Source organism: Hyla sarda, unplaced genomic scaffold (genome assembly GCF_029499605.1).
Source record: "Hyla sarda isolate aHylSar1 unplaced genomic scaffold, aHylSar1.hap1 scaffold_3024, whole genome shotgun sequence".
NCBI lineage: Eukaryota > Metazoa > Chordata > Amphibia > Anura > Hylidae > Hyla > Hyla sarda.
The window spans coordinates 7,501-25,492 of record NW_026609742.1 but is presented as its reverse complement, the minus strand read 5'-3'; the positions used below and the strand labels follow the sequence as shown (position 1 = coordinate 25,492).

Sequence of the window (17,992 nt, the reverse complement as noted above, 5' to 3'; positions counted from 1 at the left end):
GCGAGAGGAGGAGGAAGAGAGGAAGAAGGGCGAATGGAGAAGGAAGAGAGGAAGAAGTGCGAACGGAGAAGGAAAAGAGGATGAAGGGCGAAAGGAGGAGGAACAGAAGAAGTAGAGCGAATGGAGGAAGAAGAGACAAGAAAGGCGAATGGAGGAGGAAGAGAGGAAGAAGGGCTAATTTAGAAGGAAGAGAGGAAGAAGGGCAAACGGAGAAGGAAGAAGGGGGAACGGAGGAGGAAGAGAGGAAGAAGGGCAAATTGAGGAGGAAGAGAGGAAAAAGAGCGAATTGAGGAGGAAGAAAGGAAGAAGGGCTTATCTAGAAGGAAGAGAGAAAGAAGGGGGATAAATGGAGGAGGAAGAGAGGAAGAAGGGGGAATGGAGGAGGAAGAGAGGAAGAAGGGGGAATGGAGGAGGAAGAAGGGCGAATAGAGGAAGTGCAGTCACCAGTACAAGGATAGCAGAGCTGAGGAGGTCATAGTGTCCCACAGGAAGTGCAGTCACCAGTACAAGGATAGCAGAGCTGAGGAGGACATAGTGTCCCACAGGAAGTGCAGTCACCAGTACAAGGATAGCAGAGCTGAGGAGGTCATAGTGACCCACAGGAAGTGCAGTCACCAGTACAAGGATAGCAGAGCTGAGGAGGTCATAGTGACCCACAGCCCCACCCAGTGGTCAGAGAACAGGGAACAGTGACAGACAGCTTGGAATGATTGGACATAATACATATAAGGGACAATTACCTCATCATTGAATGGGACTGGAGGCACCGAGGGGTCGAGCTGGAAGAGGTCATCACATAAAACGGCTTTCATAAACAAGGCCAAGCTGTCCACATCCCGCGCCATCGGGCCTGGCATCGACACCGCTACAACCAGAGGAGTCTTATGAGATATGAGAGCGGGGGTCACACGAGGATACAGAGAGTGTGGGTCACACGAGGATACAGAGAGCGGGGGTCACACGAGGATACAGAGAGCGGGGGTCACACGAGGATACAGAGAGCGGGGGTCACGCGAAGATACAGAGAGCGGGGGTCACGCGAAGATACAGAGAGCGGGGGTCACACGAGGATACAGAGAGCGGGGGTCACGCGAGGATACAGAGAGCGGGGGTCACGCGAGGATACAGAGAGCGGGGGTCACGCGAGGATACAGAGAGCGGGGGTCACACGAGGTTACAGAGAGCGGGGGTCACACGAGGATACAGAGAGCGGGGGTCACACGAGGATACAGAGAGCGGGGGTCACACGAGGATACAGAGAGCGGTGGTCACACGAGGATACAGAGGGTGTGGGGGGCAGCCACATGAGACTACATAGGTCACAGAAACACTTGGTGCAATGTTATTATGTGTTATGGGAGACCCCTGGGGTCATTCTACGGATAATAGAGAAGGATGGCGGCACAGACATCAGCAAAATGACCAACCTGACTTCATCCCACTGACCGGAGTAAGAAATCCAAGATCACTGAGAACAAAACAGAATGAGGGTAAACCACTACAGGAATAAGGAGAAAGAGAGGAAGAAGGGCGAGAGGAGGAGGAGGAGAGGAAGAAGGGTGAGAGGTGGAGGAGGAGGAGAGGAAGAAGGGCGAGAGGAGGAGGAGAGGAAGAAGGGCTAGAGGAGGAGGAGGAGCAGAGGAAGAAGGGCGAGAGGAGGAGGAGGAGGAGGAGAGGAAGAAGGGTGAGAGGAGGAGGAGGAGGAGAGGAAGAAGGGCGAGAGGAGGAGGAGAGGAAGAAGGGCTAGAGGAGGAGGAGGAGCAGAGGAAGAAGGGCGAGAGGAGGAGGAGGAGAGGAAGAAGGGCTAGAGGAGGAGGAAGAGAAGGAGGAGGAGAGGAAGAAGGGCAAGAGAAGGAGGAGGAGAGGAAGAAGGGCTAGAGGAGGAGGAGGAGGAGAGGAAGAAGGGCGAGAGGAGGAGGAAGAGAAGGAGGAGGAGAGGAAGAAGGGCAAGTGAAGGAGGAGGAGAGGAAGAAGGGCAAGAGGAGGAGGAAGAGAGGAAGAAGGGCTAGAGGAGAAGGAAGAGAAGGAGGAGGAGAGGAAGAAGGGCAAGAGGAGGAGGAAGAGGAGGAGGAGGAAGAGGAGGAGGAGAGGAAGAAGGGCTAGAGGAGGAGGAAGAGAAGGAGGAGGAGAGGAAGAAGGGCTAGAGGAGGAGGAAGAGGAGGAGAGGAAGAAGGGCTAGAGGAGGAGGAAGAGGAGGAGGAGGAGAGGAAGAAGGGCGAGAGGAGGAGGAAAGGAAGAAGGGCTAGAGGAGGAGAGGAAGCAGGGCTAGAGGAGGAGGAAGAGGAGGAGGAGGAGAGGAAGAAGGGGCGAGAGGAGGAGGAGAGGAAGAAGGGCAAGAGGAGGAGGAAGAGGAGAGGAAGAAGGACGAGAGGAGGAGGAGAGGAAGAAGGACTAGAGGAGGAGGAGGAAGAGGAGGAGGAAGAGGAGGAGGAGAGGAAGAAGGGCGAGAGGAGGAGGAGAGGAAGAAGGGCTAGAGGAGGAGGAGAGGAAGAAGGGCTAGAGGAGGAGAGGAAGAAGGGCAAGAGGAGGAGAAAAGAGGATGAAGGGCAAGAGGACAAGGAGGAAGAGAGGAAGAAAGGTGAAAGGAGGAGGAGGAGAGGAAGAAGGGGGCGAGAGGAGGAGAAAGAGAGGAAGAAGAGCAAATGGAGGAGGAAGAGAGACAGAGAGGAAGAAGGGCAAATGGAAAAGGAACAGAAGAAGGACGAGAGGAGGAGGAAGAAAGGAAGAATGGCGAGAGAAGGAGGAACAGAAGAAGGGAAAATGGAGGAGGAAGAGAGGAACAAGGGCGAATGGAGGAGGAAGAGAGGAAGAAGGGCGAAAGGAGGAGGAGGAAGAGAAGAAGAGCAAATGGAGGAAGAAGAGAGCAAGAAGGGCGAATAGAGGAGGAACAGACGAAGAAGGGCAAATGGAGGAGGAACAGAGGAAGAAGGGGGCGAGAGGAGGAGAAAGAGGAATAAGGCCTAGAGAAGGAGTAAGAGGAGGAGAGGAAGAAGGGCAAGAGGAGGAGGAAGAGAGGAAGAAGGGCGAGAGGAGGAGGAGAGGAAGAAGGGCTAGAGGAGGAGGAAGAGAAGGAGGAGGAGAGGAAGAAGGGCAAGAGGAGGAGAAAAGAGGAAGAAGGGCGAGAGGACGAGGAGGAAGAGAGGAAGAAGGGCGAATGGAGAAGGAAGAGAGGAAGAAGGGCGAAAGGAGGAGGAGAGGAAGAAGGGGGCGAGAGGAGGAGAAAGAGAGGAAGAAGAGCAAATGGAAAAGGAACAGAAGAAGGACGAGAGGAGGAGGAAGAAAGGAAGAATGGCGAGAGGAGGAGGAACAGAAGAAGGGAAAATAGAGGAGGAAGAAGGGCAAATGGAGGAGGAACAGAAGAAGAAGAAGGGCAAATGGAGGAGGAAGAGAGGAAGAAGGGGGCGAGAGGAGGAGAAAGAGAGGGAAGAAGGGCAAATGGAAAAGGAACAGAAGAAGGATGAATGGAGGAGGGAGAGAGGAAGAATGGCGAGAGGAAGAGGAAAAAGGGCAAGAGGAGGAGAAACAGAAGAAGGGCAAATGAAGGAGGAAGAGAGGAAGAAGGGCTAATTTAGAAGGAAGAGAGGAAGAAGGGCAAAGGAAGAAGGGAGAAGGGAGGAAGAAGGGGGAACGGAGGAGGAAGAGAGGAAAAAAGGCAAATGGAGGGGGAAGAGAGGAAGAAGGGCAAATGGATAAGGAACAGAAGAAGGACGCATGGAGGAGGGAAAGAGGAAGAAGGGTGAATGGAGAAGGAAGAGAGGAAGAAGGGCGAATGGAGAACGAAGAGAGGAAGAAGGGCGAATGGAGAACGAAGAGAGGAAGATGGGTGAAAAAGAGCGAATTGAGGAGGAAGAAAGGAAGAAGGGCTTATTTAGAAGGGAGAGAGGAAGAAGGGTGAATGGAGGGGGAAGAAGGATGAGAGGAGGAGGAAGAGAGGAGGAGGAGGCAAAGAGAAAGGAGGAAGAAGTGTGAGAGGAGGAGGAAGAGAGGCGAGAGGAGGAAGAGAGGAAGTAGGGTGAGAGGAAGAGGAAGAGAGGAAGTAGGGTGAGAGGAGGAGGAAGAGGAGGAGAGGAAGAAGGGCGAGAGGAGGAGAGGAAGAAGCGCTAGAGGAGGAGGAGGAGGAGAGAAAGAAGGACGAGAGGAGGAGGAGAGGAAGAAGGGATAGAGGAGGAGGAGAGGAAGAAGGGCTAGAGGAGGAGGAAGAGAAGGAGGAGGAGAGGAAGAAGGGCAAGAGGAGGAGAAAAGAGGAAGAAGGGCGAGAGGACGAGGAGGAAGAGAGGAAGAAGGGCGAATGGAGAAGGAAGAGAGGAAGAAGGGCGAAAGGAGGAGGAGAGGAAGAAGGGGGCGAGAGGAGGAGAAAGAGAGGAAGAAGAGCAAATGGAGGAGGAAGAGAGACAGAGAGGAAGAAGGGCAAATGAAGTAGGACGAGAGGAGGAGGAAGAAAGGAAGAATGGCGAGAGAAGGAGGAACAGAAGAAGGGAAAATGGAGGAGGAAGAAGGGCGAATGGAAGAGGAAGAGAGGAAGAAGGGCGAAAGGAGGAGGAGGAAGAGAAGAAGAGCGAATGGAGGAAGAAGAGAGCAAGAAGGGCGAATGGAGGAGGAACAGACGAAGAAGGGCAAATGGAGGAGGAACCGAGGAAGAAGGGGGCGAGAGGAGGAGAAAGAGAGGAAGAAGAGCAAATGGAGGAGGAAGAGAGACAGAGAGGAAGAAGTGCAAATGGAAAAGGAACAGAAGAAGGACGAGAGGAGGAGGAAGAAAGGAAGAATGGCGAGAGAAGGAGGAACAGAAGAAGGGAAAATGGAGGAGGAAGAGAGGAAGAAGGGCGAATGGAGGAGGAAGAGAGGAAGAAGGGCGAAAGGAGGAGGAGGAAGAGAAGAAGAGCGAATGGAGGAAGAAGAGAGCAAGAAGGGCGAATGGAGGAGGAACAGACGAAGAAGGGCAAATGGAGGAGGAACAGAGGAAGAAGGGGGCGAGAGGAAGAGAAAGAGGAATAAGGGCTAGAGAAGGAGTAAGAGGAGGAGAGGAGAAGAAGGGCAAGAGGAGGGGGAAGAGAGGAAGAAGGGCTAGAGGAGGAGGAAAGAGAAGGAGGAGGAGAGGAAGAGGAGGAGGAGAGGAAGAAGGGTGAGAGGAGGAGGAGAGGAAGAAGGGCTAGAGGAGGAGGAAGAGATGGAGGAGGAGAGGAAGAAGGGCTAGAGGAGGAGGAAGAGGAAGAAGGGCTAGAGGAGGAGGAAGAGGAGGAGGAGGAGATGAAGAAGGGCGAGAGGAGGAGGAGAGGAAGAAGGGCTAGAAGAGGAGGAGGAGAGAAAGAAGGGCGAGAGGAGGAGGAGAGAGGAAGAAGGGATAGAGGAGGAGGAGGAGAGAAAGAAGGGCGAGAGGAGGAGGAGAGGAAGAAGGGATAGAGGAGGAGGAGGGGAGAAAGAAGGGCGAGAGGAGGAGGAGGAGAGGAAGAAGGGTGAGAGGTGGAGGAGGAGGAGGAGAGGAAGAAGGGGGGCGAGAGGAGGAGAAAGAGAGGAAGAAGAGCAAATGGAGGAGGAAGAGAGACAGAGAGGAAGAAGGGCAAATGAAGAAGGACGAGAGGAGGAGGAAGAAAGGAAGAATGGCGAGAGAAGGAGGAACAGAAGAAGGGAAAATGGAGGAGGAGAAGAAGGCGAATGGAGGAGGAAGAGAGGAAGAAGGGCGAAAGGAGGAGGAGGAAGAGAAGAAGAGCGAATGGAGGAAGAAGAGAGCAAGAAGGGCGAATGGAGGAGGAACAGACGAAGAAGGGCAAATGGAGGAGGAACCGAGGAAGAAGGGGGCGAGAGGAGGAGAAAGAGGAATAAGGGCTAGAGAAGGAGGAAGAGGAGGAGAGGAAGAAGGGCAAGAGGAGGAGCAAGAGAGGAAGAAGGGCGAGAGGAGGAGGAGGAGAGGAAGAAGGGCGAGAGGAGGAGAGAAAGAAGGGCGAGAGGAGGAGGAGGAGGAGGAAGAGAGGAAGAAGAGCGGGAGGAGGAGGAAGAGGAGGAGAGGAAGAAGGGCAAGAGGAGGAGGAAGAGCAGAAGAATGGTGAGAGTGAGAGGAGAGGAAGAAGGGCAAGAGGAGGAGGAAGAGAGGAAGAAGGGTGAGTGGAGGAGGAGAGGAAGAAGGGCGAGAGGAGGAGGAGAGGAAGAAGGGCGAGAGGAGGAGGAGAGGAAGAAGGGCAAGAGGAGGAGGAGAGAGGGAGAAGGGCGCGAGAGGGGGAGGAAGAAAGGAGGAGCAACAGAAGAAGAAGAGCGAATGGAGGAAGAAGAGAGCAAGAAGGGCGAATGGAGGAGGAGAGGAAGAAAGGTGAGAGGAGAAGGAAAAGAGGAAGAAGGGTGAATGGAGAAGGAAGAGAGGAAGAAGGGCGAATGGAGAACGAAGAGAGGAAGAAGGGCGAATGGAGAACGAAGAGAGGAAGATGGGTGAAAAGAGGAGGAAGAGAGGAAAAAGAGCGAATTGAGGAGGAAGAAAGGAAGAAGGGCTTATTTAGAAGGGAGAGAGGAAGAAGGGGGCAAATGGAGGAGGAAGAAGGGTGAATGGAGGGGGAAGAAGGATGAGAGGAGGAGGAAGAGAGGAGGAGGCAAAGAGAAAGGAGGAAGAAGTGTGAGAGGAGGAGGAAGAGAGGCGAGAGGAGGAAGAGAGGAAGTAGGGTGAGAGGAAGAGGAAGAGAGGAAGAAGGGTGAGAGGAGGAGGAAGAGGAGGAGAGGAAGAAGGGCGAGAGGAGGAGGAGAGGAAGAAGCGCTAGAGGAGGAGGAGGAGGAGAGAAAGAAGGGCGAGAGGAGGAGGAGAGGAAGAAGGGATAGAGGAGGAGGAGAGGAAGAAGGGCTAGAGGAGGAGGAAGAGAGAAGGAGGAGGAGGAGAGGAAGAAGGGCAAGAGGAGGAGAAAAGAGGAAGAAGGGCGAAGAGGACGAGGAGGAAGAGAGGAAGAAGGGCGAATGGAGAAGGAAGAGAGGAAGAAGGGCGAAAGGAGGAGGAGAGGAAGAAGGGGGCGAGAGGAGGAGAAAGAGAGGAAGAAGAGCAAATGGAGGAGGAAGAGAGACAGAGAGGAAGAAGGGCAAATGAAGTAGGACGAGAGGAGGAGGAAGAAAGGAAGAATGGCGAGAGAAGGAGGAACAGAAGAAGGGAAAATGGAGGAGGAAGAAGGGCGAATGGAAGAGGAAGAGAGGAAGAAGGGCGAAAGGAGGAGGAGGAAGAGAAGAAGAGCGAATGGAGGAAGAAGAGAGCAAGAAGGGCGAATGGAGGAGGAACAGACGAAGAAGGGCAAATGGAGGAGGAACCGAGGAAGAAGGGGGCGAGAGGAGGAGAAAGAGAGGAAGAAGAGCAAATGGAGGAGGAAGAGAGACAGAGAGGAAGAAGTGCAAATGGAAAAGGAACAGAAGAAGGACGAGAGGAGGAGGGAAGAAAGGAAGAATGGCGAGAGAAGGAGGAACAGAAGAAGGGAAAATGGAGGAGGAAGAGAGGAAGAAGGGCGAATGGAGGAGGAAGAGAGGAAGAAGGGCGAAAGGAGGAGGAGGAAGAGAAGAAGAGCGAATGGAGGAAGAAGAGAGCAAGAAGGGCGAATGGAGGAGGAACAGACGAAGAAGGGCAAATGGAGGAGGAACAGAGGAAGAAGGGGGCGAGAGGAAGAGAAAGAGGAATAAGGGCTAGAGAAGGAGTAAGAGGAGGAGAGGAAGAAGGGCAAGAGGAGGGGGAAGAGAGGAAGAAGGGCTAGAGGAGGAGGAAGAGAAGGAGGAGGAGAGGAAGAGGAGGAGGAGAGGAAGAAGGGTGAGAGGAGGAGGAGAGGAAGAAGGGCTAGAGGAGGAGGAAGAGATGGAGGAGGAGAGGAAGAAGGGCTAGAGGAGGAGGAAGAGGAAGAAGGGCTAGAGAGGCTAGAGGAGGAGAGAGGAGGAGGAGGAGATGAAGAAGGGCGAGAGGAGGAGGAGAGGAAGAAGGGCTAGAAGAGGAGGAGGAGAGAAAGAAGGGCGAGAGGAGGAGGAGAGGAAGAAGGGATAGAGGAGGAGGAGGAGAGAAAGAAGGGCGAGAGGAGGAGGAGAGGAAGAAGGGATAGAGGAGGAGGAGGGGAGAAAGAAGGGCGAGAGGAGGAGGAGGAGAGGAAGAAGGGTGAGAGGTGGAGGAGGAGGAGGAGAGGAAGAAGGGGGCGAGAGGAGGAGAAAGAGAGGAAGAAGAGCAAATGGAGGAGGAAGAGAGACAGAGAGGAAGAAGGGCAAATGAAGAAGGACGAGAGGAGGAGGAAGAAAGGAAGAATGGCGAGAGAAGGAGGAACAGAAGAAGGGAAAATGGAGGAGGAAGAAGGGCGAATGGAGGAGGAAGAGAGGAAGAAGGGCGAAAGGAGGAGGAGGAAGAGAAGAAGAGCGAATGGAGGAAGAAGAGAGCAAGAAGGGCGAATGGAGGAGGAACAGACGAAGAAGGGCAAATGGAGGAGGAACCGAGGAAGAAGGGGGCGAGAGGAGGAGAAAGAGGAATAAGGGCTAGAGAAGGAGGAAGAGGAGGAGAGGAAGAAGGGCAAGAGGAGGAGCAAGAGAGGAAGAAGGGCGAGAGGAGGAGGAGGAGAGGAAGAAGGGCGAGAGGAGGAGAGGAAGAAGGGCGAGAGGAGGAGGAGGAGGAGGAAGAGAGGAAGAAGAGCGGGAGGAGGAGGAAGAGGAGGAGAGGAAGAAGGGCAAGAGGAGGAGGAAGAGCAGAAGAATGGTGAGAGTGAGAGGAGAGGAAGAAGGGCAAGAGGAGGAGGAAGAGAGGAAGAAGGGTGAGTGGAGGAGGAGAGGAAGAAGGGCGAGAGGAGGAGGAGAGGAAGAAGGGCGAGAGGAGGAGGAGAGGAAGAAGGGCAAGAGGAGGAGGAGAGGGAGAAGGGCGCGAGAGGGGGAGGAAGAAAGGAGGAGCAACAGAAGAAGAAGAGCGAATGGAGGAAGAAGAGAGCAAGAAGGGCGAATGGAGGAGGAGAGGAAGAAAGGTGAGAGGAGAAGGAAAAGAGGAAGAAGGGTGAATGGAGAAGGAAGAGAGGAAGAAGGGCGAATGGAGAACGAAGAGAGGAAGAAGGGCGAATGGAGAACGAAGAGAGGAAGATGGGTGAAAAGAGGAGGAAGAGAGGAAAAAGAGCGAATTGAGGAGGAAGAAAGGAAGAAGGGCTTATTTAGAAGGGAGAGAGGAAGAAGGGGGCAAATGGAGGAGGAAGAAGGGTGAATGGAGGGGGAAGAAGGATGAGAGGAGGAGGAAGAGAGGAGGAGGCAAAGAGAAAGGAGGAAGAAGTGTGAGAGGAGGAGGAAGAGAGGCGAGAGGAGGAAGAGAGGAAGTAGGGTGAGAGGAAGAGGAAGAGAGGAAGAAGGGTGAGAGGAGGAGGAAGAGGAGGAGAGGAAGAAGGGCGAGAGGAGGAGGAGAGGAAGAAGCGCTAGAGGAGGAGGAGGAGGAGAGAAAGAAGGGCGAGAGGAGGAGGAGAGGAAGAAGGGATAGAGGAGGAGGAGAGGAAGAAGGGCTAGAGGAGGAGGAAGAGAAGGAGGAGGAGGAGAGGAAGAAGGGCAAGAGGAGGAGAAAAGAGGAAGAAGGGCGAGAGGACGAGGAGGAAGAGAGGAAGAAGGGCGAATGGAGAAGGAAGAGAGGAAGAAGGGCGAAAGGAGGAGGAGAGGAAGAAGGGGGCGAGAGGAGGAGAAAGAGAGGAAGAAGAGCAAATGGAGGAGGAAGAGAGACAGAGAGGAAGAAGGGCAAATGAAGTAGGACGAGAGGAGGAGGAAGAAAGGAAGAATGGCGAGAGAAGGAGGAACAGAAGAAGGGAAAATGGAGGAGGAAGAAGGGCGAATGGAAGAGGAAGAGAGGAAGAAGGGCGAAAGGAGGAGGAGGAAGAGAAGAAGAGCGAATGGAGGAAGAAGAGAGCAAGAAGGGCGAATGGAGGAGGAACAGACGAAGAAGGGCAAATGGAGGAGGAACCGAGGAAGAAGGGGGCGAGAGGAGGAGAAAGAGGAATAAGGGCTAGAGAAGGAGGAAGAGGAGGAGAGGAAGAAGGGCAAGAGGAGGAGCAAGAGAGGAAGAAGGGCGAGAGGAGGAGGAGAGGAAGAAGGGCGAGAGGAGGAGGAGGAGGAGGAAGAGAGGAAGAAGAGCGGGAGGAGGAAGAGGAGGAGAGGAAGAAGGGCAAGAGGAGGAGGAAGAGCAGAAGAATGGTGAGAGTGAGAGGAGAGGAAGAAGGGCAAGAGGAGGAGGAAGAGAGGAAGAAGGGTGAGAGGAGGAGGAGAGGAAGAAGGGCGAGAGGAGGAGGAGAGGAAGAAGGGCAAGAGGAGGAGGAGAGGGAGAAGGGCGCGAGAGGGGGAGGAAGAAAGGAGGAGCAACAGAAGAAGAAGAGCGAATGGAGGAAGAAGAGAGCAAGAAGGGCGAATGGAGGAGGAGAGGAAGAAAGGTGAGAGGAGAAGGAAAAGAGGAAGAAGGGCGAATGGAGAAGGAAGAGAGGAAGAAGGGCGAAAGGAGGAGAAACAGAAGAAGGAGAACGAATGGAGGAAGAAGAGAGCAACAAGGGCGATTGGAGGAGGAAGAGAGGAAGAAGGGCAAATGGAGGAGGAAGAGAGGAAGAAGGGGGTGAGAGGAGGAGAAAGAGAGGAAGAAGAGCAAATGGAAAAGGAACAGAAGAAGGACGAGAGGAGGAGGAAGAAAGGAAGAATGGCGAGAGGAGGAGGAACAGAAGAAGGGAAAATAGCGGAGGAAGAAGGGCAAATGGAGGAGGAACAGAAGAAGAAGGGCAAATGGAGGAGGAAGAGAGGAAGAAGGGGGCGAGAGGAGGAGAAAGAGAGGATGAAGGGCAAATGGAAAAGGAACAGAAGAAGGATGAATGGAGGAGGGAGAGAGGAAGAATGGCGAGAGGAAGAGGAAAAAGGGCAAGAGGAGGAGAAACAGAAGAAGGGCAAATGAAGGAGGAAGAGAGGAAGAAGGGCTAATTTAGAAGGAAGAGAGGAAGAAGGGCAAAGGAAGAAGGGAGGAAGAAGGGGGAACGGAGGAGGAAGAGAGGAAAAAAGGCAAATGAGGGGGAAGAGAGGAAGAAGGGCAAATGGATAAGGATCAGAAGAAGGACGCATGGAGGAGGGAAAGAGGAAGAAGGGCGAATGGAGAAGGAAGAGAGGAAGAAGGGCGAATGGAGAACGAAGAGAGGAAGAAGGGTGAAAAGAGGAGGAAGAGAGGAAAAAGAGCGAATTGAGGAGGAAGAAAGGAAGAAGGGCTTATTTAGAAGGGAGAGAGGAAGAAGGGGGGGCAAATGGAGGAGGAAGAAGGGTGAATGGAGGGGGAAGAAGGATGAGAGGAGGAGGAAGAGAGGAGGAGGAGGCAAAGAGAAAGGAGGAAGAAGTGTGAGAGGAGGAGGAAGAGAGGCGAGAGGAGGAAGAGAGGAAGTAGGGTGAGAGGAAGAGGAAGAGAGGAAGAAGGGTGAGAGGAGGAGGAAGAGGAGGAGAGGAAGAAGGGCTAGAGGAGGAGGAAGAGGAGGAGGAGGAGAGGAAGAAGGGCGAGAGGAGGAGGAGAGGAAGAAGGGCTAGAAGAGGAGAGGAAGCAGGGCTAGAGGAGGAGGAAGAGAAGGAGGAGGAGAGGAAGAAGGGTGAGAGGAGGAGGAGGAGGAGAGGAAGAAGGGCGAGAGGAGGAGGAGAGGAAGAAGCGCTAGAGGAGGAGGAGGAGGAGAGAAAGAAGGACGAGAGGAGGAGGAGAGGAAGAAGGGCTAGAGGAGGAGGAAGAGAAGGAGGAGGAGAGGAAGAAGGGCAAGAGGAGGAGAAAAGAGGAAGAAGGGCAAGAGGAGGAGCAAGAGAGGAAGAAGGGCGAGAGGAGGAGGAGAGGAAGAAGGGCGAGAGGAGGAGGAGGAGGAGGAAGAGAGGAAGAAGAGCGGGAGGAGGAGGAAGAGGAGGAGAGGAAGAAGGGCAAGAGGAGGAGGAAGAGCAGAAGAATGGTGAGAGTGAGAGGAGAGGAAGAAGGGCAAGAGGAGGAGGAAGAGAGGAAGAAGGGTGAGAGGAGGAGGAGAGGAAGAAGGGCGAGAGGAGGAGGAGAGGAAGAAGGGCAAGAGGAGGAGGAGAGGGAGAAGGGCGCGAGAGGGGGAGGAAGAAAGGAGGAGCAACAGAAGAAGAAGAGCGAATGGAGGAAGAAGAGAGCAAGAAGGGCGAATGGAGGAGGAGAGGAAGAAAGGTGAGAGGAGAAGGAAAAGAGGAAGAAGGGCGAATGGAGAAGGAAGAGAGGAAGAAGGGCGAAAGGAGGAGAAACAGAAGAAGGAGAACGAATGGAGGAAGAAGAGAGCAACAAGGGTGATTGGAGGAGGAAGAGAGGAAGAAGGGCAAATGGAGGAGGAAGAGAGGAAGAAGGGGGTGAGAGGAGGAGAAAGAGAGGAAGAAGAGCAAATGGAAAAGGAACAGAAGAAGGACGAGAGGAGGAGGAAGAAAGGAAGAATGGCTAGAGGAGGAGGAACAGAAGAAGGGAAAATAGCGGAGGAAGAAGGGCAAATGGAGGAGGAACAGAAGAAGAAGGGCAAATGGAGGAGGAAGAGAGGAAGAAGGGGGGCGAGAGGAGGAGAAAGAGAGGAAGAAGGGCAAATGGAAAAGGAACAGAAGAAGGATGAATGGAGGAGGGAGAGAGGAAGAATGGTGAGAGGAAGAGGAAAAAGGGCAAGAGGAGGAGAAACAGAAGAAGGGCAAATGAAGGAGGAAGAGAGGAAAAAGGGCTAATTTAGAAGGAAGAGAGGAAGAAGGGCAAAGGAAGAAGGGAGAAGGGAGGAAGAAGGGGGAACGGAGGAGCAAGAGAGGAAAAAAGGCAAATGAGGGGGAAGAGAGGAAGAAGGGCAAATGGATAAGGATCAGAAGAAGGACGCATGGAGGAGGGAAAGAGGAAGAAGGGCGAATGGAGAAGGAAGAGAGGAAGAAGGGCGAATGGAGAACGAAGAGAGGAAGAAGGGCTTATTTAGAAGGGAGAGAGGAAGAAGGGGGCAAATGGAGGAGGAAGAAGGGTGAATGGAGGGGGAAGAAGGATGAGAGGAGGAGGAAGAGAGGAGGAGGAGGCAAAGAGAAAGGAGGAAGAAGTGTGAGAGGAGGAGGAAGAGAGGCGAGAGGAGGAAGAGAGGAAGTAGGGTGAGAGGAAGAGGAAGAGAGGAAGAAGGGTGAGAGGAGGAGGAAGAGGAGGAGAGGAAGAAGGGCTAGAGGAGGAGGAGAGGAGGAGGAGGAGAGGAAGAAGGGCGAGAGGAGGAGGAGAGGAAGAAGGGCTAGAAGAGGAGAGGAAGCAGGGCTAGAGGAGGAGGAAGAGAAGGAGGAGGAGAGGAAGAAGGGTGAGAGGAGGAGGAGGAGGAGAGGAAGAAGGGCGAGAGGAGGAGGAGAGAAAGAAGCGCTAGAGGAGGAGGAGGAGGAGAGAAAGAAGGGCGAGAGGAGGAGGAGAGGAAGAAGGGATAGAGGAGGAGGAGAGGAAGAAGGGCTAGAGGAGGAGGAAGAGAAGGAGGAGGAGAGGAAGAAGGGCAAGAGGAGGAGAAAAGAGGAAGAAGGGCGAGAGGACGAGGAGGAAGAGAGGAAGAAGGGCGAATGGAGAAGGAAGAGAGGAAGAAGGGCAAAAGGAGGAGGAAGAGAGGAAGAAGCGCAAAAGGAGGAGGAAGAGAGGAAGAAGGGCAAATGGAGGAGGAACCGAGGAAGAAGGGGGCGAGAGGAGGAGAAAGAGGAATAAGGGCTAGAGAAGGAGGAAGAGGAGGAGAGGAAGAAGGGCAAGAGGAGGAGCAAGAGAGGAAGAAGGGCGAGAGGAGGAGGAGGAGAGGAAGAAGGGCGAGAGGAGGAGAGGAAGAAGGGCGAGAGGAGGAGGAGGAGGAGGAAGAGAGGAAGAAGAGCGGGAGGAGGAGGAAGAGGAGGAGAGGAAGAAGGGCAAGAGGAGGAGGAAGAGCAGAAGAATGGTGAGAGTGAGAGGAGAGGAAGAAGGGCAAGAGGAGGAGGAAGAGAGGAAGAAGGTGAGAGGAGGAGGAGAGGAAGAAGGGCGAGAGGAGGAGGAGAGGAAGAAGGGCAAGAGGAGGAGGAGAGGGAGAAGGGCGTGAGAGGGGGAGGAAGAAAGGAGGAGCAACAGAAGAAAAAGAGCGAATGGAGGAAGAAGAGAGCAAGAAGGGCGAATGGAGGATGAGAGGAAGAAAGGTGAGAGGAGAAGGAAAAGAGGAAGAAGGGCGAATGGAGAAGGAAGAGAGGAAGAAGGGCGAAAGGAGGAGAAACAGAAGAAGGAGAACGAATGGAGGAAGAAGAGAGCAACAAGGGCGATTGGAGGAGGAAGAGAGGAAGAAGGGCAAATGGAGGAGGAAGAGAGGAAGAAGGGGGTGAGAGGAGGAGAAAGAGAGGAAGAAGAGCAAATGGAACAGGAACAGAAGAAGGACGAGAGGAGGAGGAAGAAAGGAAGAATGGCGAGAGGAGGAGGAACAGAAGAAGGGAAAATAGAGGATGAAGAAGGGCAAATGGAGGAGGAACAGAAGAAGAAGGGCAAATGGAGGAGGAAGAGAGGAAGAAGGGGGCGAGAGGAGGAGAAAGAGAGGAAGAAGGGCAAATGGAAAAGGAACAGAAGAAGGATGAATGGAGGAGGGAGAGAGAAGGAATGGCGAGAGGAAGAGGAAAAAGGGCAAGAGGAGGAGAAACAGAAGAAGGGCAAATGAAGGAGGAAGAGAGGAAGAAGGGCTAATTTAGAAGGAAGAGAGGAAGAAGGGCAAAGGAAGAAGGGAGGAAGAAGGGGGAACGGAGGAGGAAGAGAGGAAAAAAGGCAAATGGAGGGGGAAGAGAGGAAGAAGGGCAAATGGATAAGGAACAGAAGAAGGACGAATGGAGGAGGGAAAGAGGAAGAAGGGCGAATGGAGAAGGAAGAGAGGAAGAAGGGCGAATGGAGAAGGAAGAGAGGAAGAAGGGCGAATGGAGAAAGAAGAGAGGAAGAAGGGTGAAAAGAGGAGGAAGAGAGGAAAAAGAGCGAATTGAGGAGGAAGAAAGGAAGAAGGGCTTATTTAGAAGGGAGAGAGGAAGAAGGGGGGCAAATGGAGGAGGAAGAAGGGTGAATGGAGGGGGAAGAAGGATGAGAGGAGGAGAAAGAGAGGAGGAGGAGGCAAAGAGAAAGGAGGAAGAAGGGTGAGAGGAGGAGGAAGAGAGGCGAGAGGAGGAAGAGAGGAAGTAGGGTGAGAGGAAGAGGAAGAGAGGAAGAAGGGTGAGAGGAGGAGGAAGAGAGGAAGAAGGGTGAAAGGAGGAGGAGGAAGAGAGGAAGAAGGGCGAGAGGAGGAGGAGAGGAAGGAGGGCGAGAGGAGGAGGAAGAGAGGAAGAAGGTCGAGAGGAGGAGGAGTAAGAAGGGCGAGAGGAGGAGAAGAGAAGAAGAGCAAATGGAGAAGGAAGAGAGGAACAAGAGCAATTGGAGAAGGAAGAAGGGCAAATGGAGGAAGAAGAGAGAAGAAGGGCGAGATGAGGAGGAGGGAGGAGAGGAAGGAGGGCGAGAGGAGGAGGAAGAGATGAAGAAGGGCGAGAGGAGGAGGAGGAAGAAGAGCAAGAGGAGGAGGAAGAGGAGAGGAAGAAGGGCGAAAGGAGGAGGAGGAGAGGAAGAAGGGTGAAAGGAGGAGGAAGAAAGGAAGAAGGGGGAATGGAGGGGGAAGAAGGGCAAATGGAGGGGGAAGAGAGGAAGAAGGGGGAATGGAGGGGGAAGAAGGGTGAGAGGAGGAGGAAGAGAGGTGAGAGGAGGAGGAGGCAAAGAAAAAGGAGGAAGAAGGGTGAAAGGAGGAGGAAGTAGGGCGAGAAGAGGAGTAAGAAGAGAGGAAGAAGGGCAAGAGGAAGAAGGGCTAGAGGAGGAGGAAGAAGGGCTAGAGGAGGAGGAAGAAGGGCGAGAGGAAGAAGGGCGAGAGGAGGAGGAGAAGAAGGGCGAGAGGAGGAGGAAGAAGGGCGAGAGGAAGAAGGGCGAGAGGAGGAGGAAGAAGGGCGAGAGGAAGAAGGGCGAGAGGAGGAGGAAGAAGGGCGAGAGGAAGAAGGGCGAGAGGAGGAGGAAGAAGGCAGAGAGGAAGAAGGGCGAGAGAGGAGGAGAAGAAGGGCGAGAGGAAGAAGGGCGAGAGGGGGAGGAAGAAGGGCGAGAGGAAGAAGGGTGAGAGGAGGAGGAAGAAGGGCGAGAGGAAGAAGGCCGAGAGGAGGAGGAAGAAGGGCGAGAGGAAGAAGGGCGAGAGGAAGAAGGCCGAGAGGAAGAAGGGCGAGAGGAAGAAGGGCGAGAGGAAGAAGGGCGAGAGGAAGAAGGGCAAGAGGAGGAGGAATAAGGGCGAGAAGAGGAGGAAGAAGGGCGAGAGGAGGAGAAAGGGAGGAAAAAGGGCGAGAGGAAGAGGGGACACCAGTAACATCCCCTACACGCCCGACACCAGTAACATCCCCTACACGCCCGACACCAGTAACATCCCCTACATCAGTAACATCCCCTACACCAGTAACATCCCCTACACCAGTAACATCCCCTACACCAGTAACATCCCCTACATCAGTAACATCCCCTACACCAGTAACATCCCCTACATCAGTAACATCCCCTACATCAGTAACATCCCCTACACCAGTAACATCCCCTACATCAGTAACATCCCCTACACCAGTAACATCCCCTACATCAGTAACATCCCCTACACCAGTAACATCCCCTACATCAGTAACATCCCCTACACCAGTAACATCCCCTACATCAGTAACATCCCCTACACCAGTAACATCCCCTACATCAGTAACATCCCCTACACCAGTAACATCCCCTACACGCCCGACACCAGTAACATCCCCTACACCAGTAACATCCCCTACACCAGTAACATCCCCTACATCAGTAACATCCCCTACATCAGTAACATCCCCTACACCAGTAACATCCCCTACATCAGTAACATCCCCTACACCAGTAACATCCCCTACATCAGTAACATCCCCTACACCAGTAACATCCCCTACATCAGTAACATCCCCTACACCAGTAACATCCCCTACACGCCCGACACCAGTAACATCCCCTACACCAGTAACATCCCCTACACCAGTAACATCCCCTACATCAGTAACATCCCCTACATCAGTAACATCCCCTACACCAGTAACATCCCCTACACCAGTAACATCCCCTACATCAGTAACATCCCCTACACCAGTAACATCCGCTACACCAGTAACATCCCCTACATCAGTAACATCCCCTACACCAGTCACATCCCCTACATCAGTAACATCCCCTACATCAGTAACATCCCCTACACGCCCGACACCAGTAACATCCCCTACACCAGTAACATCCCCTACATCAGTAACATCCCCTACACCAGTAACATCCCCTACACGCCCGACACCAGTAACATCCCCTACACCAGTAACATCCCCTACACGCCCGACACCAGTAACATCACCTACACGCGCGACACCAGTAACATCCCCTACATCAGTAACATCCCCTACATCAGTAACATCCCCTACACCAGTAACATCCCCTACACCAGTAACATCCCCTACACGCCCGACACCAGTAACATCCCCTACACGCCCGACACCAGTAACATCCCCTACACGCCCGACACCAGTAACATCCCCTACACGCCCGACACCAGTAACATCACCTACACGCGCGACACCAGTAACATCACCTACAAGCGCGACACCAGTAACATCACCTACACGCGCGACACCAGTAACATCCCCTACACGCGCGACACCAGTAACATCCCCTACACGCGCGACACCAGTAACATCCCCTACACGCCCGACACCAGTAACATCCCCTACACGCCCGACACCAGTAACATCCCCTACACGCGCGACACCAGTAACATCCCCTACACGCGCGACACCAGTAACATCCCCTAGATTTGTGAAAACTCATCAGAGACTTAATAGAAATTATAGATCCCCCATCATTAATTACTGATCCACCCATCATTAATTACTGATCCCCCCATCATTAATCACTGATCCCCCCATCATTAATCACTGATCCCCCCCATCATTAATCACTGATCCCCCCATCATTAATCACTGATCCCCCCATCATTAATCACTGATCCCCCCATCATTAATC

General features: G+C 53.5%; 1 protein-coding gene across 1 annotated transcript in view; it reads right to left on the bottom strand.

The window, feature by feature from the left end:
- Nucleotides 1-740: 740 nt before the first annotated feature.
- LOC130327717 (vitamin D3 hydroxylase-associated protein-like) overlaps nt 741-17,992 on the bottom strand; it is a gene marked incomplete at both ends in the record, with an annotated part of 22,562 nt that continues 5,310 nt past the window's right edge. Inside the window, 2 exons of the mRNA XM_056553418.1 lie at nt 741-865; nt 1,428-1,468. Coding sequence (XP_056409393.1) covers nt 741-865; nt 1,428-1,468 — 166 coding nt within the window. The remainder of the gene's footprint in view (nt 866-1,427; nt 1,469-17,992) is intronic.